This window comes from Amblyomma americanum, chromosome 1 (assembly GCF_052857255.1).
Source record: "Amblyomma americanum isolate KBUSLIRL-KWMA chromosome 1, ASM5285725v1, whole genome shotgun sequence".
Taxonomy (NCBI): Eukaryota; Metazoa; Arthropoda; class Arachnida; order Ixodida; family Ixodidae; genus Amblyomma; species Amblyomma americanum.
In genome coordinates, this window is record NC_135497.1 from 288,258,046 (window position 1) to 288,279,360 (window position 21,315).

Genomic DNA, 21,315 nt, shown 5'->3' on the forward strand with positions numbered 1-21,315 from the left:
GAATCGTGGCCATGATGCAATTAGTGTGACTGCAGTTTCTTTTCCTTTTTTTCTATGCTTCTTATAGCCACGCTGATTTTTTGACTTGCGTACGCGAGGTAAGATTTTTTGTTTTTAGTTCACAGTGCACAGCCAGCTTACGGGAAACATTAAGAGATGGAGCCACATACGCGCAACGAACCGCTACCGCGAGGCACGTGGTTAACTCGCGTGTTTGGAACGAACCCGCCGCGCTGACAGCGCCTGAGAACGCCAAGGAAGGAAGGATGCTGGTTCAACACGTCTAGCCAAGGCGTCGCATGGAAGTGTGTGAGTTGCTCCAGCTTTCTGGTACTTGTATCACCGAAAATCAGATAGGCTGATAACTAATCGTGCTTGAGCCGTGCTTTTTAGGGTTTTAGTTGGTGAAACATTGTAGTCTTTTCTCCCTGTAATGGAGGGTTATTTCATGATTGCTGATGAGCCGGTCCCGAACGCTACCCCGGCCTACGGTGTGCCCTGCTCGGTTGACGTACGCTCGAGCAAGAGAGTGAGCCACTTCATTGCCGGGGTTGCCTGCGTGGGCTGGCACCCAAACAATTTGAACTGGTCGGGGTTCTGTGGAGCAAGAATTGAGAATTTTTCGGATGGTAGAATGAATCTGTCCCCGTGCAAAATTCGTGATTGCTGTTTTAGTCACTCAGAATGAGTGTGGCAGCGGAGGAAGAAATAGCAAACGCTATGGCTGCTTCTTCGGCTTCAAGTGCGGTTGTTGCCTTAATCGAGCACGAGGCTATGCGTTTGAGGTCATGCGATGCTACAGTGATGGCGCAGGTCGAATTGTGTATGTACTGTGCCGCGTCCACATAGTCCGCGTCTTTGTTGTTTGCATGAGCTTTGTGCGAGCTTCGCATCTTCGCATCTGCCTGGTTGTGAGCTTCTCATCTGGCCTGGTTGTGAACTGGGTGTACGTTTTTGGGCAGAGGGTGAGCTATGAGTCTGTCCCTGATGTGTGTTGGGATGGCGTGGGTGTTGTTGGGGAATGGACCTGTTGGCTGAATCTTTAGAGAGGCGAGAATGTGTCTACCTGTATTTGTGTAGGAGAGTCTGTCAATCTGAGCCGTGCGATGAGCTTCAGTTCTTGTAGTGTATTCTGTACTCCCATGCGTAGGAGATGGGTGGTGGGAGCTCGTTGTGGGAGATTGAAGGCTGACTTGTATGCCTGTCTTATTAGTGCATCTACCTTCTCATCTTCCGCCTTTGTGAGGTAGAGGTAGGGAATGGAGTAAACAATCCGACTAATCATGACTGCCTGCACCAGCCGCCTCAGGTCATGTTCACGCATGCCTCGGTGCTTGTTGGCTATTCTTCTAATTAGTGGGATGGTTTGATATGTCGTAATTGTTAGCTTGGAGATGGTCTCCGTGTTGCGTCCTGTCACAGACCAGCCGGACGTGGCCCATTGGGAGAGAGCAGAGGAGAGGGCTCACGGAGAGCGGTAACTGGGTCGCAGCAGGGCTGCTTGCGGGGGATAATAATAATAATTGGTTTTAGGGGAAAGGAAATGGCGCAGTATCTGTCTCATATATCGTTGGACACCTGAACCGCGCCGTAAGGGTAGGGATAAAGGAGGGAGTGAAAGAAGAAAGGAAGAAGAGGTGCCGTAGTGGAGGGCTCCGGAATAATTTCGACCTCCTGGGGATCTTTAACGTGCACTGACATCGCACAGCACACGGGCGCGTTAGCGTTTTTCCTCCATAAAGACGCAGCCGCCGCGGTCGGGTTCGAACCCGGGAACTCCGGATCAGTAGTCGAGCGCTCTAACCACTGAGCCACCGTGGCGGGGCTGCGGGGAATCCGTCAAGTTCTTTCTGGGGGCTCCGCCATCGGCAAACCAAACGAACATTGGTGTTCCGAGGAAGGGCGGCGTTTTCAAGGACAGTGGCCCATATGCGCTGGTTGTCAGAACGCCACCGTGCAGGCCAGGCCGACTTGGTGATGGCTGTCACGGTAGACATAAATCTTGTGCGCTTTCTCCAGCCCCCCCTCCCCCCCCCCTCCGCCCCCCACTCTTCGACGGCTGTCACGGGAGCCATAAATCTTGTACGCTTTCTCCTGCCCTCAGAAGGCGCGGCTACCCGTCGCGCTCCGCGGGGGGCCTTGCCGGTTACGGCGTCCCCTTTTCCCCGCCGTCCCCGCGTGGAGAAACGAAGAGAAAGCGTCCCGATGAATGGAGGAAAGCTGTGTTCAGGCCGCCGGCCTCGTCCGGGTTGCTGGGAGCTGAGGCAGTCGGGGGAAGACAGACAACAAAGGAGGTTGGGTGGTGTGTCCGCGGCGCTGAGGTCCGAACTACCGCGCTGAGGCACGCGTTCCATCACACAAGGCCCGCCGCCTTCCAGCCATCGCCTCATCGACATCCACCCGAACCGGAGTCGTCACCTTGGCCCCCGTACGTGAACTGTCCGCCGGACTTTTCCTGTTTTTTCTATATGTAGCGTTATATTTACTACATCTAATGCATTGTATATGCCTTTGTTGTTCTTGTCCTAACTGGATGGATTAACTTTTGCATTGTGTGTCTCCTGCTTGTCACGTTTCGTTCTTTTGTATCGTTCTTTTTGCCACTCCGTTTGTTCGTTTTTTACCTGGTTGTGTTGTTCCCTGCCGCCTAAGAAAGTGTTTGAGAAACCTCAACCCATTGAGTTCATTCTCGATCACCGACGCACCGACACACGTGCACCACGCGCGGGCAGACCGGCCTTTACAAATAAATGTTGCGCAACAGTCGCCTCTAGGCCACAGGGAAGCGTAAAGTGACCCCTGTGCCTCGAAGGCTTGCGCCAGGCAGCCGGTCGACGAGCGGTAGTTGTGACGCGTCCATTGTTTTGTAAGAACATGTCTAGGATGCGTATCTTTTCAACCACTGGCACTGGTAGACCATTGACCTCGACGTGTACGGAGGGGTTTTCTTTCCTGTTGCGGTTCGGGGTCGGGCGGAGTAGCAAGAGTTGAGGCTTAGCAGAGGAGCATGCGAGGCCTATAGAGGCTGCGCACTCCACTACCGCGTCCGCACCTGCTTGAAGGGTTTTCCCAACATTGCCCATGGTGGTCCACAAGGTAATGTCGTCTGCATAGAAGGAGTGGGAGAGGTATGGGATGCGCCCTAGCTTGCGAGCCATGGGAATGAGAGTGATCTTGAAAAGTAGGGGAGATAAGACTGACCCCTGGGGTGTCCCCATGTTGCCCAGAGGAAAGGAGGGGGACTGTATAGGGCCTCGTTTGATTTCCACTGTGCGGTCTCGTAGGAAAGCTGCTATGTAGGTATGTGTTCGAGTCCCGGCTCCTAGATTAGATAAGGCGTCCAGTATGTCTGCGTTGGACATTGTCAAACGCCTTAGTGAGGTCTAAGGCTAGCAGTGCTCGTTTGCGTTTGTAATGCCTGGGATGTAGGATTTTTTCTGTGATTTGAAGCATTACATCTTTGTTGATGGCTTCGGAATCCTAGCATTGAGTGGGGAAAGAGCTCTTTTGTTTGGATGTAATTTTGCAGTCTGTTTAGTGCTATGGGCTCAAATAGCTTTCCCAAGCATGAGGTGAGGGAGATTGGCCTCAGGTTTAACAGGTCCAGCGGTTTTCCGAGCTTGGAGATGAATCTGACCCTCGCGTGGGTCCACTCGGAGGGAAGCGTACTTTCCTTCCAGTGCTTATTGAAAAGTTTTGTTAGGGATTGGCTGGAGTTCTCGTCCAAATTTGGTATCGTTTTGTTTGTGATCCTGTCTGCTCCTGGCGCAGACGTGGTGCGAAGTTTGAAAATTGTTCCTCTAACCTACCACGTTGCCATGTCCGCGTCGATCTCGGGGTTTTCTACGCCCAAGTAGAAAGGGAGGGATAATTTGGGAGTTGTGAGGTACCTGTCTGAGATTCTGGATCAGGACATCATCATCCATACATATTCTGTGAATGAGGCGCGTTACATTACGCTGTTGCGTGCTCTTCGTGTTGTGGGGTTCCAAGAGGCAGCGCAGAAATTTCCATGTGTCTCTTAGGCTTAGGTTGCCAAACATGCGGTTTCAGAGCTGACACCATTGCTGACGAGTTGTCCCGCGTGTTCCTCTATTTAATTGATCAAGGCTGATATCCTTAACTTTAGTGATCTGTTGTGTTTGTTACGAAGCCTTCATTCCACGCACCACCGGCCTTACTAACTCGGTGGCTGCAGCTGCTGCAGAATAAAAGAAAAGAAAAATTGGAAATTGGTTTTTGAGGAAAGGAAATGGCGCAGTATCTGTCTCACATATCGCCCGACCTCTGAACCGCCCCGTAAGGGAAGGGATAGAGGAGGGAGTGAAAGAAGAAAGAGGTGCCATAGTGGAGGGCTCAGGAATAATTTCGGCCACCTGAGGATCTTTAACATGCACTGACATCGCACTGACATCGCCTCCGTCGAAACGCGGCCGCCACGGTCGAGTTCGAACCCGGGCACTGCGGAAGAGTAGCCGAGTGCCCTAAGCACTGAGCCATCGCGGCCGGTAATAAAAAAATGGCTGTGGTTTAGCTCTGGTTAAGCCTAGTTGAATTGCGAAAGTTTTGTTTCCTCGGCAGGCCGTCTACGCAGCGTCTCATTCCGACGCTCGCGAGAACTCAAAGCGGTCTCTTCCGCAGTTGAAGAGTCATTCCGGGACGTGTCACGACTTCTAGCCGCATCTTCGTTACGACGCTTCTCGAGTCGTGCGGCGCGTTCTTCTCGCGTCTCTTGAGCGCGTAGTCTCTTCCTCGCTTCGTTCTGTCGTTGTTGCGTCTCTTTCACGCTCTCCATAACGACTACAAAATTGGAGGACGCTTAAGCTTCGCTTTAAGGGTGAGATTGCGGAGGAGTACAGGGAACGCCATCGCCCGTTCGGCGCGACGCGTGGCCCGTTGGAGAACTTAAGGAATGGACGCCTGTCTAACATATCTCGGCGCACACCTGAACCGGGCCGTAAGGGAAGCAAAATGAAATGAACAATTGCTTTTAAGGAAAGCAAATGACGCCTGTCTCACAGTTCTCGGTGGACAACCGGATCGCGCCGTAAGGGAAGGAAAAATCAATCGATCGATCAATCGATTAATCAATCTATCTATAAATCAATCGATCAATCAATCAATCCTTAATGCTATCGCGTTAAAATCCCTTCCCTTACTGCGCGGTTCAGGTGTCCACCGAGATGCGCCATTTTTTACTCACGGCCAAAGACGCCGACGACACCGGCTTTTCTGCGACACGAGCTCCTTAACGCTGTCGCGTTAATATACTAAGGCGAAGCGCATATATATATATATATATATATATATATATACATATATATATATATATATATATATATATATATATATATATATATATATATATATATATATATATATATATATATATATATATATAGTTTTGAAGAAGACCGCACCGCGGTCGAAACGTTGATAAATAAAAGTGTCTTTGTAGAAGTGCCCACTTCTCTTAAATCTTTATTCTGCGGAGCCAACGCAACCTAAGTTCGTATATATATATATATATATATATATATATATATATATATATATATATATATATATATATATATATATATATATATATATATATATATATATATACCCCGAGAGGCGACACCTCCTCTTCCTCTACCCCAGCAGAGCACATCTGGTGGAGCGAGCGACGATGACAGCGGCGTCGACGGCGGCGCGCCATCTGTTGGAGCGCGGCTGCGGCGTTGCTAGGCAACGGCGGCTAAAGGTTTTTCGTCGGCCACGGCACACGGCATACGGCATGCGGTATACGGCTGAAGTGCGCGACGAGCCGAAATGGCTCGCTGGCTGGCGTAGTAAAGCTTTCGCGTTAAAAGCGCCTTCGCTGTATTCTGAGAGCTTTTCCAGTACCCCTGAACCCTGTGCTTTCACAGCACTGTTAAAAGCCTTGCCTAGGAGGCACAGTCATTTGGCGTTCCCGTGAATCAATATTCACATCATAACGAATATTTTAAAGCCAAAGATTTACTATGCTTTGTTCCGAGGGTTGCGCCGAGTCCGTTGCTTTAAGCTTCCTTTCTTCTTTCACTCCCTCCTTTATCCCTTCCCTTACGGCGCGGTTCAGGTGTCCAACGATATATGAGACAGATACTGTGCCATTTCCTTTTCCCCAAAACCAATATTATTATTAAGCTTCAGCCGGGCCCCGCCGCGGTGGCTCAGTGGTTAGAGCGCTCGACTACTGATCCGGAGTTCCCGGGTTCGAACCAGACCGCGGCGGACGCGTTTTTATGGAGGAAAAACGCTAAGGCGCCCGTGTGCTGTGCGATGTCAGCGCACGTTAAAGATCCCCAGGTGGTCGAAATTATTCCGGAGCCGTCCACTACGGCACCTCTCTTTCACTCCCTCCTTTACCCTTCCCTTACGGCGCGGTTCAGGTGTCCAACGATATATGAGACAGATACTGCGCCATTTCCTTTCCCCCCAAAAACCAATTATTATTATTAAGCTTCAGCCGCTCCGGAGCAGCGCCTAAACCGATGAAGAGCGGGAGCTTCGAAATCAAAACAAAGGCGCATAACTGCCACAGTGAGCACCTCAGTAGCAAATTAAGCTACCTGGCGGTAGTGACAGATGTGCGCTGCATGCGTTGGCATTAACCTTATGACAGAAATGCGGCAATGAAGCTATAGGCCGTCTGCGTTCATTGTGTTCATAGGCGTTGGCGTTCACAACGTTCTACACTCCGATGATTTCAAGGCGAAAGCCTTTAATGGCTCATCGTTGTTTATCTGGTGGTGGTGGTGAAAAGCCTTTATTTAATGAAAGAGGTGAGGCTCTTTAAAGAGCCCCGCAATGGGTGGAGTCCTTATTCCGGGACCCCATTGGTCGAAGCCGCGAGCTTAGCCCTCTTGACCAAAGCCTTTTGGGACTGAAGGTCCGAACAGCCAAGCAGGGCCGCCTCCCATTCCTCTCTGGTAGGGTTGGGGTGGGGGCAGAGAGCTGAGTTGCGCTGGCAAGCCCAATCTATGTGGTAGGTGTCAGCCACCTCCCCACAGTTTCTGCACCTGCCAGTGAATGCGGGATCGAAGTGTTTTAGTACTGCCGGGTACAGCATTGTGTTCGTGAATAATCGGAGTAGAACGCGTTCGTTTGCTTTCCCCAGTCCCTTTGCAGGGGCCGGGTAGAGGCGATGCCTATCCTTATAATAGGATGTGATAGCTTTGAAGGAGAGTAAGTAGCTACCTTCGGGTTCCAGCTGCTCAGGAGCCAATGGGAACGCCCGGTGAACGAGTGCTCGGGCCGCCGCGTCTGTAGCTTCGTTTCCTGCTAGGCCCTGATGGCCCGGAGTCCAAACCAGGCAGCGGGGTGTAGGATCGGTATCCCGGCTGCAGTTCCTTAGTATTCGTTCAGCTAGTGGAGTTATCCAGCCAGCCTCATAATTGCGACATGCCGAACGCGAGTCAGTTATGTGTTTGGATTTTGAATCAGAAGCAGCTAGGGCGATGGCAACCTCTTCAGCTTGTGTTGTGCTTGGGGCTCGAAAGGAAAGCCCATCCACCTGTATTTCTTGATGTATGACCGCGGCCGTGTACCACCCCCCGTGGGTAGGCCCAGCTACATCTACGTAAAATACACCATGTTTGTTGCCATAGTGGTGCGCTAAGGCTTCCGCCCTAGCCTGACGACGACCACTATGATCCTCCTCCTTGTCCATCTTAGTGGGGAGGGGTCGAACTCTGACGGCGCGTCTCCAGAGTTCGGGCACTCGGACCCGCTCCTGAATGGGAAAATCATGTTGGATGTGAAGGCGGGCTAGCAAGTGCCTACCCGACTTCGTTTGGGCTAGCCTCGTGTATTGATTTGTGAGATGGGCTTCCTTGAGTTCCTGAAAAGTGTTCACCACTCCCAATGCAAGAAGTCTCGCATTGGAGGTGGACACAGGAAGGTCAAGTGCCCTCTTCATTTTGCGGAGTATCACCTCAACTTTGTTTTCGTCGTGTTTCCGCAAGGGTAGATAAGGGACCGAATAGAGGATTCGGCTGATTACGAAAGCATGGGCCAGCCGCACGGCATCCCTGCTTCGCAAACCCCCTCTCTTGTTGGAGACGCGACGGACCATACGGCCTACTTGGACTCCAACCTTGCGGAGTTTGTGCAATGTTGTGTCTACTCTTCTTTGGTTATGGATGAAGAACCCGAGTATTCGAATCTCTTTGGCCTCGTGTATGGGGCCACTTGTTAAGGAGAGATCTATTTGGGTAGTGTCCTTAGGGGATGCCCTAAGTTGCACAAATTCACACTTGGGTGCGCATTGGAGACCACAGTGCCGTGCGTAGCGATCCACTACGTGAGCGGCTGTTTGCAGGCATTCCTCCATGCGCCCTAAGTTTCCCTCTGTGGCCCAGATCGTGATATCATCGGCATACAGCGCATGCCGTATGCCTTCGATACCATTCAACTTGTCTGGGAGTTGGAGCATCGCCAAATTAAAGAGTAGGGGGGATAGCACCGCGCCTTGTGGTGCCCCCGCGTACCCATTTGATACGGACCAAATTCTTCCTCTTGGATTCTGATTAGTGCGGCTCGATCGGTCGGAAGTATTTGATATAGTTGAAAGTGTTGCGGCCACAGTTGGTTTCATTGAGGTGTGTCAGTATGACGCTGTGTTTAATGTTGTCGAAGGCTCCTTTCAAGTCCAAGGCCACGACGACCTTGTCATTGTGTGGGTATTCGACTGGTTGTATTATGTCTCTGTTGAGCTGGAGGAGTACGTCCTGTGCCGACTTATGTGGGCGAAAGCCGAACATAGTGTCTGGAAATGTGTTTCGTTGCTCCAAGTATTCGGAGAGCCTATCCCGCGCCATGGTTTCCATCAGCTTGCCCACACACGAGGTGAGCGAGATAGGCCTCAAGTTGTCTGTGTTGATTTCCTTTCCCGCCTTGGGGATGAAGGTTACTAGGGCTGTTTTCCAATCAAGGGGGAGCGGGTTCTCGCCCTTCCATATAGTGTTGATGTATTTCAGAAGGGCCTCATACGCCTGGTCAGGGAGATTGGCCAGCAGTTTAACTGTGACCTTGTCCCGTCCAGGCGCAGTGCCTCTCCTCATTTTGGTCAGGGCTGCCTTGAGATCAAATAATTGGAACGGTTGGTCCAACTCAGGATTATCTTTGCCTGCGTAAAGATACTCCTGACCGCGAGGGTCCTGTTTGCAGCAGAGTTACTTGCCCCTGAGTGTCTCTGCAAGTTGTGTTTTGCTGCCCTTGAAATTATGGAGTGCTCGTTGTAATTGGCGCTGAGTTTCGCCCCGGGTCAACGCGGGGTCTATAAGGCTGCGGAAAAGCCTCCAAGTGTTCCCATTCGTGTGGGATGCGCTGGGTCGGTCTGGAGGGTGATGCCTAGCGTAGAGATAAGCTCCGCTAGCTTTCTACCTCGCGCCTCCCCCTTTTTGCAGCCCCATAATTGGCTGGGGGCATTGAAATCTCCCACAATCAAAAATGGGTCGCGACCCGCTATCTTCAGTGCCCGGCTGAAGATATCTGAGAAAGTAATATGAGCTTTCCGTCCGCGAAATCTGTCACACTATAGCTGTCAATGAAACGCGGTTCGGGCGTCCACCGAGATAGGAGACAGGGGTCATTCCCGTTCCTTAAAACCAATTTTCATTTTCCTTTCCTTACTGTGGGGTTCGGGTGTCCACCGAGATATGTGAGACGCGTCATTTCCTTTTCTTAAATTGTCCAACGGGCAAGGCGTCGCGCCGAATGGGCGATAGCGTTCCGTGGACCCCTTGGCAACGCTGCAACACGCTATCGCGTCCCAACCCAGACGCTTCCTGAAAGCATATCTGGAAGGGTGCCGTCTAAACGCTCCTTGCAGTTAGTCTTTAATCAACATCTTCACGGCACACCAGCGACGCAAGCAGCAACACCGCGCTAACGGCTTTCGCCTCTCCGTACTTTAGGTCAACAAAGTACCCTCCAGAATTTCTGAGGAAAGCAAGAGCGAATAACTGACACCCTGGGTCAGTGGACGCCTCAATCGCGTTTTGAGGTATGATAAGGTGGTGAGAGAGAGATGTGGGCTGCATGTATTAGCGCTGACAACGTTGTGGCAGACACGCGGCACTGCAACAGTAGGCCACAGCGTTCGTTGGGTGAGCGACCTCTGATCAACCATTCATTTAACTGCCACCTGCCACGGTGGCAGTGTGGGCGCGCTGCCTATCCAGTGTCCATAACACACTCAACGTTAGCGACGCCAAGCCGCGTCTAGTTGCCCGATAAGTCACAGCTTTCGCTCTCTAACCAGGTTCAGCGGTAGTTAACCCGTTTTTTTCTTTTTTCTTTGTGCATTCAAAGCGTGAAGAGCCGGAGTACTTCCCACGTTTATGCGATGGAACGAGTGGAAGAGTTCGGTGATCCATGGTTCCTGCTCATCGCCGAAGACTACATCGTTCTGAAGCTCGAGACACCGTGGCCGGTAGACGTCCCGCTTCCCGACGGTTACTCGATGGACGGCGACGATGGCCACCTGCTGGTGACAAACCAGGCCTCTCTTGTCTCGGCAACGAACTCCCTGCGCGAGACGAGAATCTCGGAAGCCCTGTTTGCCGGATGCGCGGCCTTCGAGTCCTCGAACGTGTTTGAGGCCTCCGCGAGGGAGGTGCTAAGATTCGCCGGCAAGATATGCATAGTGCACAACAGGGACAAGATCTACAGGCTCATTCGCATATTCCCCAACGCCAAGGTTCTCGCCCTACCCCATGACCTGTGCTTCCACGCCGTCGATCGGGATGAACTGTACATAGACCGCTGGGAGCAGCTAGTTCCGACCTCTGAACTGAGGGAGTTGGAAGGCAGCACGGAGCTAAGTTGCGCCAGCAGCTTACTCTTCACCGAGGAGACAGTGTTGGAAATCGTGCGCACATGCCCTAACGTAAGTGTTGGCGTCGATTTCTCCACGCGCTGTTTCGACGCGGAGGCAATGGTGTTGTGGTAAACTGAGTCCGTCAAATGGACGCCGGGAGTGACGGCGCAAAAAGGAGCCCCATAGGGGACGTATAAAGGCGCCATCCATCGCAGCTTTATCGGTGCGTCTTTTTCTGAACCGAAGCTGTATCGCAGTGAACATAGAGCTTATTCGACTCTTTGATTAGAACTTTGAGCGCATGCAGTCTGACTCAAGCATCACACGGTAGCTTTGAAACAGTGACTTGTAACCGTGAGCACTCGTTATCTTTCAGATATTGCGACACGAGCTTTCCTGCCCTGTAGACCTGTGACACAAAGTATCGGCAGGCGCGTAATGACAATACACTTCAAGGGCCCACGAACGGTTTTCAAGCTTAGCATCTGCCTCCTCTTGCACAGGTGCGCCGCATCGACGTTGCATCTGCCCTGGGAGCTTTCCTGCAGTTGGAGAAGTCGAGCCCTCCTGGTTGGCGTCACAATGCCTCCAAATTCACTCACCTCATGTTGGGCTTTGCGGCAAAGATCTCCAACTCCGACCATGTGCTCACCGCAAGAGCCGACGATGTTAAGCTCGCAGCAGAGAAATTTCCACTTCTTGAAGTGCTCAAGGTATTCTGTACATTATAATACGAAGCAAACTTCCATATTAGCAGAGATTACAAGTAATCGTATCACTTATGGCGGACACCTGAATCGCGCCGTGAGGTGAGTATAGACGAGGTCTGAAAAGAGGGAGAGAGAAATGAGTCACCTTAGTGTAAAGTTCACGTTGCTCACGACTCTTCAACCATTCCTACCGAGTAAAAAGGTGAATGAACGTGAGTTAGCGCCGGTCAATCTTAAGCACGTGACCGAAGTCGTATAGCCGTAAGAAGTTTTCGACCGCTTAGCGTCGTTTGGCGTCCACTGTCATTTCAGAGTACGCGAGCGTTTTGAAGCGAAAGCTTCAGCGACTACGCTACCTCGTAACGATTTCGCGGTGCTCGCGCTTTTGGCCAAGTGAGCTAGAGGTCGAACCCCTTACGACGCGGCTCGAGTGTCCACCAATATATGTGAGAGAGTTCCTACGCCATTTCTTTTCCTCAAAACCGGTTCGGGTGTCCACCGATATATGTGAGATAGTTATTGGGCCGTTTCCTTTCCTAAAAACCAATTTTTAAAAATTGGCTGTGGTTTAGCTCTGGTTAACCCCAGTTGAATTGCGCAAGCTTCGTTTCCTCGGCCCGTCGTCTACGCAGCGTCTCATTCCGACGCTCTCGAGAACTCAAACCGGTCTCTTTCGCAGTTGAAGAGTCACCCCAGGACGTGGCACGACTTCTAGCCGCAACTTCGTTACGACGATTCTCGAGTCGTGCGGCGCGTTCTTCTGCCGTCTCTTGAGCGAGTTCTCTTCCTCGCTTCGGTCTTTCGTTGTTGCCTCTCTTTCGCGCTCTCCATAACGACTAGAATCGACTGATAGACAGATAGATAGCTGCCAGGAAGAAAGAAAAGGAAAGTGCACAGGCCTGCTCACTGGCTCAAGACAAGCCACAATCGCTACTACGTGCAGTAGCAGGAGAGTTGAAAGATCGGATAGAAAGACAGGATAGTAAAAACGCGCTAAAGACAAGGGCGATCCCGGAGGTAGAGCAATACCGGGCCAACCGGTGGTGGGAGCGAAGCATCCTTCAAACTCTCCGCCACATTTTCAAAAATAAGTCCAATTGGACCCGTAACAGATACTCAACGGGGTCCGGACATTGCTAGAATCGACTGAGGCGAAGCGCACATGTATATACCCCACGCGAGGCGACACCTCCTCTCCCTCTACCCCAGCGGATCACATCGGGTGGAGCGAGCGGCGATGGAAGCGGCGTCGACGGCGGCGCCATCTTTTGGAGCGTGGCAGCGGTGTTGCTAGGCAACGGCGACTCGGCAATGTCGTTCGTCGGCCACGGCGTACGGCTGAAGTGCGATCACGCGACGAGCCGAGCTGGCTGCCTGGCTTGCGTATTGTTGCTTTCGCTACAAAACCAACCTTCAATTTTCTGCGAAACCAAAGGAAAGGCGCATAACTGGCCCCCTGGGACGGTCGACACCTCATTCGCGCTTTAAGCTACGTGGCCTTTGTGACATGTGCGCTAAGGAGGAGCTGTGGTGGCTTCCTGACGTTAGAGCGCTGGGATCTAGGGGCTCTAGCACATGTGGCGAGGGTTCCTTGCCACCGGGGGTATCTGTTGCTAAACCGTCGACGTCGCTTCTGATAACGTGGTTGTCGCAACTCGCATCTTTTCTTTGAATCTTTCCTGTCCTATCTTTTAACACTTCTACTGTCTGCACAAGGCTGCGATTGTGGCTGAGCTTGAGCCAGTGGACAGGCCCGTGAACTTTCCTTTCGATTCTTCCTGCAGTCGCAACAACAGATGTGCGCTGCATGCGTTGGCGTTCACAACGTTGTAGCAGAAACGCGACACTGAAGTTATAGACTGTCGGCGTTGTTTGTGTTCATTGAAGTTAGCGTTGGCAACGCTCTAGACTCCGATGATTTTGAGAAAGGAAGGCAAATAACTGGCTCCCCGGGGCAGTGGACGCATCAGTCGCGCTTTGAGGTATGCGGTGGTGGTTAGAGAGAGATGTGGGCTGCATGCATTAGCGTTGACAACATTGTGACAGACACCCGCCACTGCAGCAGTAAGCCGCAGCGTTCATTGGGTGACCAACCTCAACCTTTCGCAATGAACCATTAATTTAACCGCCACCTGGCAAAGTGGGCGCGTTTCCTATCCGGTGTGTGGAACGCACGCAACGTTAGGCGCCAAGCCGTGTCTACTTACCCGATACACCACAGCTTTCGCTCTCTAACCAGGTTAAGCAGTAGTTAAACCGCAGCTAATTTTTTTACCTGATAGTACCATGATGGATATTCGCCGGAGTAGGTAGCATCGAAGTCAGCTTCGTGGTATCCCTTAGCGGAAAATTTGCCGTTAGCCAGCTGCCCAAACAGCACTGATTAGGAACTCTTAACCCACAATGGACATGCAGGCCTTGGCCGCTGCCGTAATCACGGGGTTCTGATGTAGGCCTGCATGTTGTGGCGATCATGGGGACAATTGTGGGTGACGTTCTAGACCTGTCTGTCATTTCTTTGCCGCTGGGAACACAGGAAAATTTGGGGGTTCATTTTCGCGGTTTCAGCACTTAACGACAGTTACGATTAGTTTTAGGTTATGCATATAGATCGCTATGAAGCGTCTGTTAAGCGTATCAAGCGTCTTCATCGACTGATGGTTTGGAAAAATTCTGGCGGGCATCTTATGACTTACAACACTCCTGTAAACTCGCTCATGTAAGCTGACGCATTATGGGCGAACGCTTGTAGGCTGTAGGACTCAGGTCATGAATATCCCGACAGGTATATGTTTTCTGATGTCGCGACAGTCTGTGCACGTAAAAAGATATCCGAGATAAAGGTAGAAGGTGCTCACAGAGCATGGTTTTAAAGTGAAAGCTTTACTACTTCCCTTCGTAGCTTCACCGTGTGCACTGTGTGCGCGCGTTTCAACTTGAACCGAGGAGAAACCACGTGATAGCTATGACGTCACTCAGCCTCTGCCACCGTCGAAACTGAGCGCTCGTCAGATTCTCTCCCCTATCCTCTCTTCCTGTCCCCTCACTTTTTCATTTCATTTCTCCATTCTGCCTGCTATCATTTATTTCCGCTGCCCCAGCTCAGGTGCTTCAGTATCGATGGCAGATGCCGGGTCTAGCAAAAAAAATATTTTCCTTCCTTCTTATTCCTATTTTAATAAAACCACTTACTACTCGTATCTGTTTCAATAGGCCGTCAGCGTTGACAATGTTCTATCCTCCAATGATTTTTAGGAAAAGAGCGCATAACTGGCTTCCTGGCTCAGTGGACGCCTCAATCACGCTTTGAGGTACATGGCCGTAGTGAAAGTGCTGGTGGAGAAAAAGCATTTATTTACACACACACACACACACACACACACACACACACACACACACACACACACACACACACACACACACACACACACACACACACACACACACACACACACACACACACACACACACACACACACACACACACACACACACACACACACACACACACACACACACACACACACACACACACACACACACACACACACACACACACACACACACACACACACACACACACACACACACACACACACACACACACACACACACACACACACACACACACACACACACACACACACACACACACACACACACACACACACACACACACACACACACACACACACACACACACACACACACACACACACACACACACACACACACACACACACACACACACACACACACACACACACACACACACACACACACACACACACACACACACACACACACACACACACACACACACACACACACACACACACACACACACACACACACACACACACACACACACACACACACACACACACACACACACACACACACACACACACACACACACACACACACACACACACACACACACACACACACACACACACACACACACACACACACACACACACACACACACACACACACACACACACACACACACACACACACACACACACACACACACACACACGTAGGTGCTCCGGGAGAGGCCCCTAGTCGGGATCGCCCCTTGCAGTACAAGGCGGAGTCCCTCATTCCGGGACCCTGTCGGTCCTGACCGCGCTGTTTTAACGCGACAGCGTCAAGGAGCTCGTGTCGCAGAAAAGGCGGTGTCGTCAGCGTCGGCGTCTTTGGCGTGAGCGAAAAATGGCGCATGTCGGTGGACACATGAACCGCGCCATAAGGCAAGGGATTTTAACGCGACAGCGTTAAGGATTGATTGATGGATGGATTGATTTATCAATCGAATTATTGATTGATCGAATGATTGATCGACTGATTGATCATTGATCGATAGATCGATCGAAGGATCGTCGATCGATTGATTGATTGAACGATAGAGTTTTCCTTCCCTTACGGCACGGTTCGGGTGTCCGATGGGATATGTGAGACAGTCGCCTTAAATTGTCCAACGGGCCACGCGTCGCGCCGAACGGGCGATGGAGTTCCGTGTACTCCCTGGCAACGCTGCGGCACGCTGTCGCGTCTCACTCTTAAAGACGAAGCTTAAGGGTCCTCCAATTTGTTCCGTGAAAATTCTGTATCGCGCGAGTGAGGTGTTTCTGGGTTTCCGAGCGTGTTTGTGTGGGGTCTATGAGACTCCTAAAGGGCCGCCAAGGTTTGCGGCTCGACATCTGTCTTGTTGCGCTGTTGTATGTATCTACCAAGTTATTGTCAGCGGGCTGTGCAGCATTCTCGGCAGATTGCTGGGTAAGGTCAGACATGCGAGCGCGGAGTTTACGATTGGTGAGAGAGAGATGTGGGCTGCTTGCATTAGCGACAATATTGTGGAAAACTTGCGGCACTGAAGCAATAGGCTGCAGCGTTCATTGGGTAACCAGCCTCATGCGATCAACTATTAATTGCCACCTGCCAGGGTGGCAGGGTGGGCGCACTGCCTATCCAGTGCGCGGAACGCACTCAACGTTACAGACGCCAAGCCGCGTCTACTTGACCTATACACCACAGGTTTTGCCATCTTACCAGATTAAGCATTACTTAAATAAAAAAAAAATGGTTTTCGAGGAAAGGAAATGGCGCAGTATCTGTCTCACATATCAGCGGACACCTGAACCACGCCTTAAGGGAAGGGATAGAGGGTCAGGGTTCGAACCGGACCGCGGCGGCCGCGTTTTGATGGAGGCGAAACGCAAAGGCGCCTGTGCGCTGTGCGATGTCAGTGCACGTTCAAGATCCCCAGGTGTTCAAAATTATTCCAGAGCCCTCCACTACGGCGCGCGCTTTTTTCTTCCTTTCTTCAGTAGTTAAAACGCAGCTAATTTTTTTGTGGTATTCGTGGCAGGGTATCAGAGGACTGATTAGGCAACCGATCAATGCGTAAAGTTTCCGCTAATTGTTTTTATTGCTAAGAAAATAAGAGTATGTTCAGATCCTCAAATAGGAAAACAAAACTCGCTACACCAACGGGGGGAGGGAGGGGTATCAGTGAACTAAATTCTTTGTTCTAGCGAATTTTCTACCAACATTTTGTGTCATTTGTGAGCTCAGCGGTCTCGGATGGAAAGGTAATCTTTGTTAATCATCTTGTTTACAAGAAAATGCGTTTTCCTAATAGCGATTTGATCCCAGAGCTTCACTAGGCCCTTAGAATTTCACCGTTATAAATATGCGAAATAAATTTTGCCGCTGAAATTTGGTTCGTGTACACAAGAACTCCACACCATTCTAAATTTTCCTGCTGCATGAAAGCTGCTTTATATCAGCTAGGAGCCAGACTTTGCATTTGAAAAAGATTGTCAGGTGCAAAAGACTCTGACATACTCTTTTGGCTATGTTTATGATGAACACATGTGGTCATTCATCGGTTATGCTAATCCTTATCAGCGGTGCTTCTGGTTCTGCTTTCTGGTTACAATGCATGATACAATATGTTTTGGTATGTTATGGTCTGGTGCTGTGTATAGGGTTGAACGCAACGAAGCTGTGCACAGGCTCTGGGACATGTCGTCGATGGAGGTTTCTGGATGAAGGTTCTGGATGAACCACCTGGGGTTTTTAAACCCTTTGTGGGACAATGGGACACATACGTCCCACTTTATTCCCCATACTGAAGGGCTCGTAAGATGCAGTGGGACGTATACTGTGCTCCCACCTACATTTAGGTTTCAATTATTTCTTTAAAAACGGTGTCAGCCGGGTGTACTAGATGAGGTAGCGAGTCAAGACCTAGAAACTTCGTTTGTTTTGGTGCGTTGCAAGTTTTTGGCTATATTCGAGCTGAAAAAAAAACAGTCAAAATGCCCAGTGAGTGATTCCTTTTGTCTGCGTAGAAAGGCACAACTGTAGATGACAACGTGCACTTGTTTCGAAGGTCTTGGACATTTAATAATCCAACATAGTTGGACTATTTAATAGTGGGACATTTAATGAATGAATATTGAGTGCTAATTCTCAAACATCCTACGCAGAGTTTGTTTTGGGCGCCAAAATATTTTGTCGCTCAACAGTAAGAACCGCCAGCAGCAAGAAGCCCTTCCAAGTGAACATGCAGGGTGAAAAAAATGGCAAAAATAGTTGGCATCGGGTGAAGTTCAGCTCATCGGCAAAGAACACAACCCTGGGAAAGTCTAACAAAGGCGTAGATGCTGTTGGTTTTGCAAGATGAGAGAAGTAGTGCAAACAAGTATAACAACAAGCGAAGTAGTGCAAACAAGTTCATGAAGTGGTTAGAAAAAACAAACTCTGTGAGGAAACACATTTAGGTCAGTGGGAAAATGCATCCCATTTTATTTATCCCCATTTAATGCCAATGGGACAAATATGTCGCACTTTTTTCACTTGTACTAAAATCGCGAAATTTGTCGAGAACCGTTTCTGTGCACCTCGTGCAAAATACAAAATTTTTAATCTATTCTGGATAAAATATCTGCTGTCCCACAAAGGGTTAACACTCGGCGCATCGCATAGAAAAGGAGCCTCTGCCGGAATGCGGCCGCCGCGCCACGTCTAGGTACATGAAAATGACGCGAGTTCCGCGGGATCTCTTCGAAGAAGTTGTAGTCGACTCCTTCTAATGAGTTGAGTGATTGATGTGGCGGTTTTTTGCAGGTAATCGTGGGGTCACTGCCAGAGTTCGCCGCTATCTCCACATTCCATTTCATCCGCTGTCTGTCAGTGTCTCTGGCAGCTTCCATCCGCTTCGCCGACGTTGACGCCGAGCTAAAGAGCCTCCTGAAGACATGGCCGCGGCTGGAGAGTCTTTCTCTCTCGTGCTGCGGAGGCTTAAGGCTAGCATCGCTGGCCATGCTCTGTCCGGAGCTCAAGACACTGCGCCTGGTGTCTTGCGAGATGTCCAGCGATGACACTCCGCTGGACTATGACGCTTTTCCGCTACTCAGAACGGTCGAGCTGGGCGTGAAGCTGCCCAAGGTCGTTTTCGACGCGTTCTTCTACGCCACCAGTGGGACATTGAGGAACCTGCGCCTCGCCGGTGATGCCAGCTGCCGCGGGTTCCTGCACTTGTGCTGCCTGCACGATGAACCGATTTCATTTCCATGCCTAGAGGAACTTGCGTTGACGGTCGACGCGCTGCAACTGGAGCCGGAGGATCTGCACCACTTGCTGACGTCCCTGCCCGCGCTGCGCCACCTAAGCACGGACAGCTACGACCTTAGGCTCTTTGTCGAGAACTACTGCGTTCCACGCGGTAGTGTCTCTCTGTCCTGGTGCGAATGCGTATTCTGCGCCGTCCACCGTCCCTGCGATGGGAACAGCGACGAAGAGGCGGACGTTATCAGAGACTGTCTGGGTCTCCCGATGTAATTAGGCTGAGCCATGGCTCGCAGAACTTTGTTACACGAGGCGCGGCGTTTCGATGTTCTGCGTAAAACGGAGCTTTTCTTCGGCAACTATTTCATAGCGCTTCGAGCTAATCTTGTATTCCTGTCAAAAACCCATGACTACGAGGTAGATTCGTTATTGTAGTGTTAACGAGAACGGAAAGATTTTTTGCTGGCCGGCTTAGTTTCAAAAGTGTGATGCGCATACATTAGATCGACAAAGAAAACAAATTTGTGCTTATTTAACACATGTCCTGCATTCCAAAGACAGATTTTCACATTTGTGCCTAACTTATTTTGGTTTTGGCGGTTTCTTGCGTTGCTTTTTTTTTCGAGAGAAGCGCTGTTGGGAATATGGTTGCTTGTCGTTTCTAAACACTGATTCGCATTTTAACCGCGTTAGTTAGGATGCCTCGATGCAGCGACGCTGGATCAGGGCACCCTAGAGTGAGTCGTTGTGGTTACGTGCGGTATTTTGTTTAAAGAATTGACCTTGAAATGTGTTACTGTGTTATGTTCGGACTAGTAAATTCAAAAACGAAGCTACTACTTATATTCGCAAGTCCGAAGTGTTCATTTTTTGCGTGTGTGTATGTTCTTTTTGAAGCCTCGTTGGAACGAATAGGATGAAGCAAATGGCTAATCATTTTTTTGCTTGTAGTGGAGGTTGTAGCCAAAGAACTACGTCAAGCTGCTGCATCGCGGATCGTTCATTTGCTCTGAATCTGTGGCTCTGAATCTGTGATGAACGAAAAAGAGTTTCCCTGTTATTTTTTTTTTCAGGCTAACAAATTACAGGAGCTTCGCGCGCTTCCCTACTTGTCCCCCAAATTTTCCGCTTAAATACATATACGATGCCAAAAAAAATTAAATGACAAGTCTAAATATTCATATCGAAATCTCAGAAGAGGATAACACGCGAAAACCTCTCGCACACGCGAAATGAATTGCTATTTCATACTGACGCTATTCGGTATTCTTTCGTACTTGTAAAAATATAAACAATTTTCTTGATAGCTTGATAGGTACCTGCCTCCCTTGATATATGTGCATCTCTGTATTGCAGTTTTTCATTTTCGCTGCTACACTCGCTGTGTATGTTTGGACTATAATTACCTGACTAAGCCCAATTCTTGTTAAGCGCTGCATAATGTGCTGCCATTTAATGTTTCGATTATCAACCAGAATATAATGCACTTTGATTCTTGCTTCATTATCAAAAATGGCGTGATTTCAAAATTGATTGCACCCTTCTGTTAGAATCCCGGATGAAATTGACAGTGTAAAATTAGCTTCTTATCCCAGATAATTTAAATTTTCGATTTGGCACTCATTTTCTCTATTTGAGAGGTCTCAATAAAACAAATTATTGGAGGACATAGCAGTATACCTCTAAAGAAAGGTTTGTCAATATATTAAGAACATTTACTTTTCATAGTAATGTAATGTGGGGCATTTTGTTTGTTTTGTATTGAACATGTGGCACAATGACTTGTTGTTCCGGCTGCAAATCAGTGCTTAAGCCATTTGGTTCCAAGTAATTGAGAGATCTGTTTTCGTATTTTTTCTGTACTATCCCCACTTCTACATGGGCACGAGATGGGCCTGCAGTATATGTAGATGAAATAAAGAAATAATTTGGTTTTCTATCTTTGTAACACCTACCTTGATCCTTGGCTCGTTCTCGAGGTTGTGTGCAATCTTTTTACGCTCTGCAATCTTTTTACGCTCAATTTACGCTCTGGATTTATAATGCGATTTTGTAACGGTATAACGTACTTTATTTCTGGACTGTCTGTCTAAGCTGTGTGCCATTATATTCTTTCCATCCCATTTCTGTTATGATGAGATGAAAATATCCTTTGAGATCGGCAGTTTGAAA

At 49.7% G+C, this 21,315-nt stretch overlaps 1 protein-coding gene across 1 annotated transcript; it reads left to right on the plus strand.

Moving 5' to 3' along the window:
- The first annotated feature begins 216 nt into the window (after positions 1-216).
- Positions 217-21,081, plus strand: LOC144097968 (uncharacterized). The gene is made up of 4 exons (XM_077630560.1): positions 217-309; positions 10,342-10,918; positions 11,353-11,562; positions 18,703-21,081. Exons 2-4 carry the CDS (start codon positions 10,376-10,378, stop codon positions 19,414-19,416), a joined length of 1,467 nt encoding a protein of 488 aa, XP_077486686.1. The 5' UTR covers positions 217-309; positions 10,342-10,375; the 3' UTR covers positions 19,417-21,081.
- Positions 21,082-21,315: the final 234 nt, after the last annotated feature.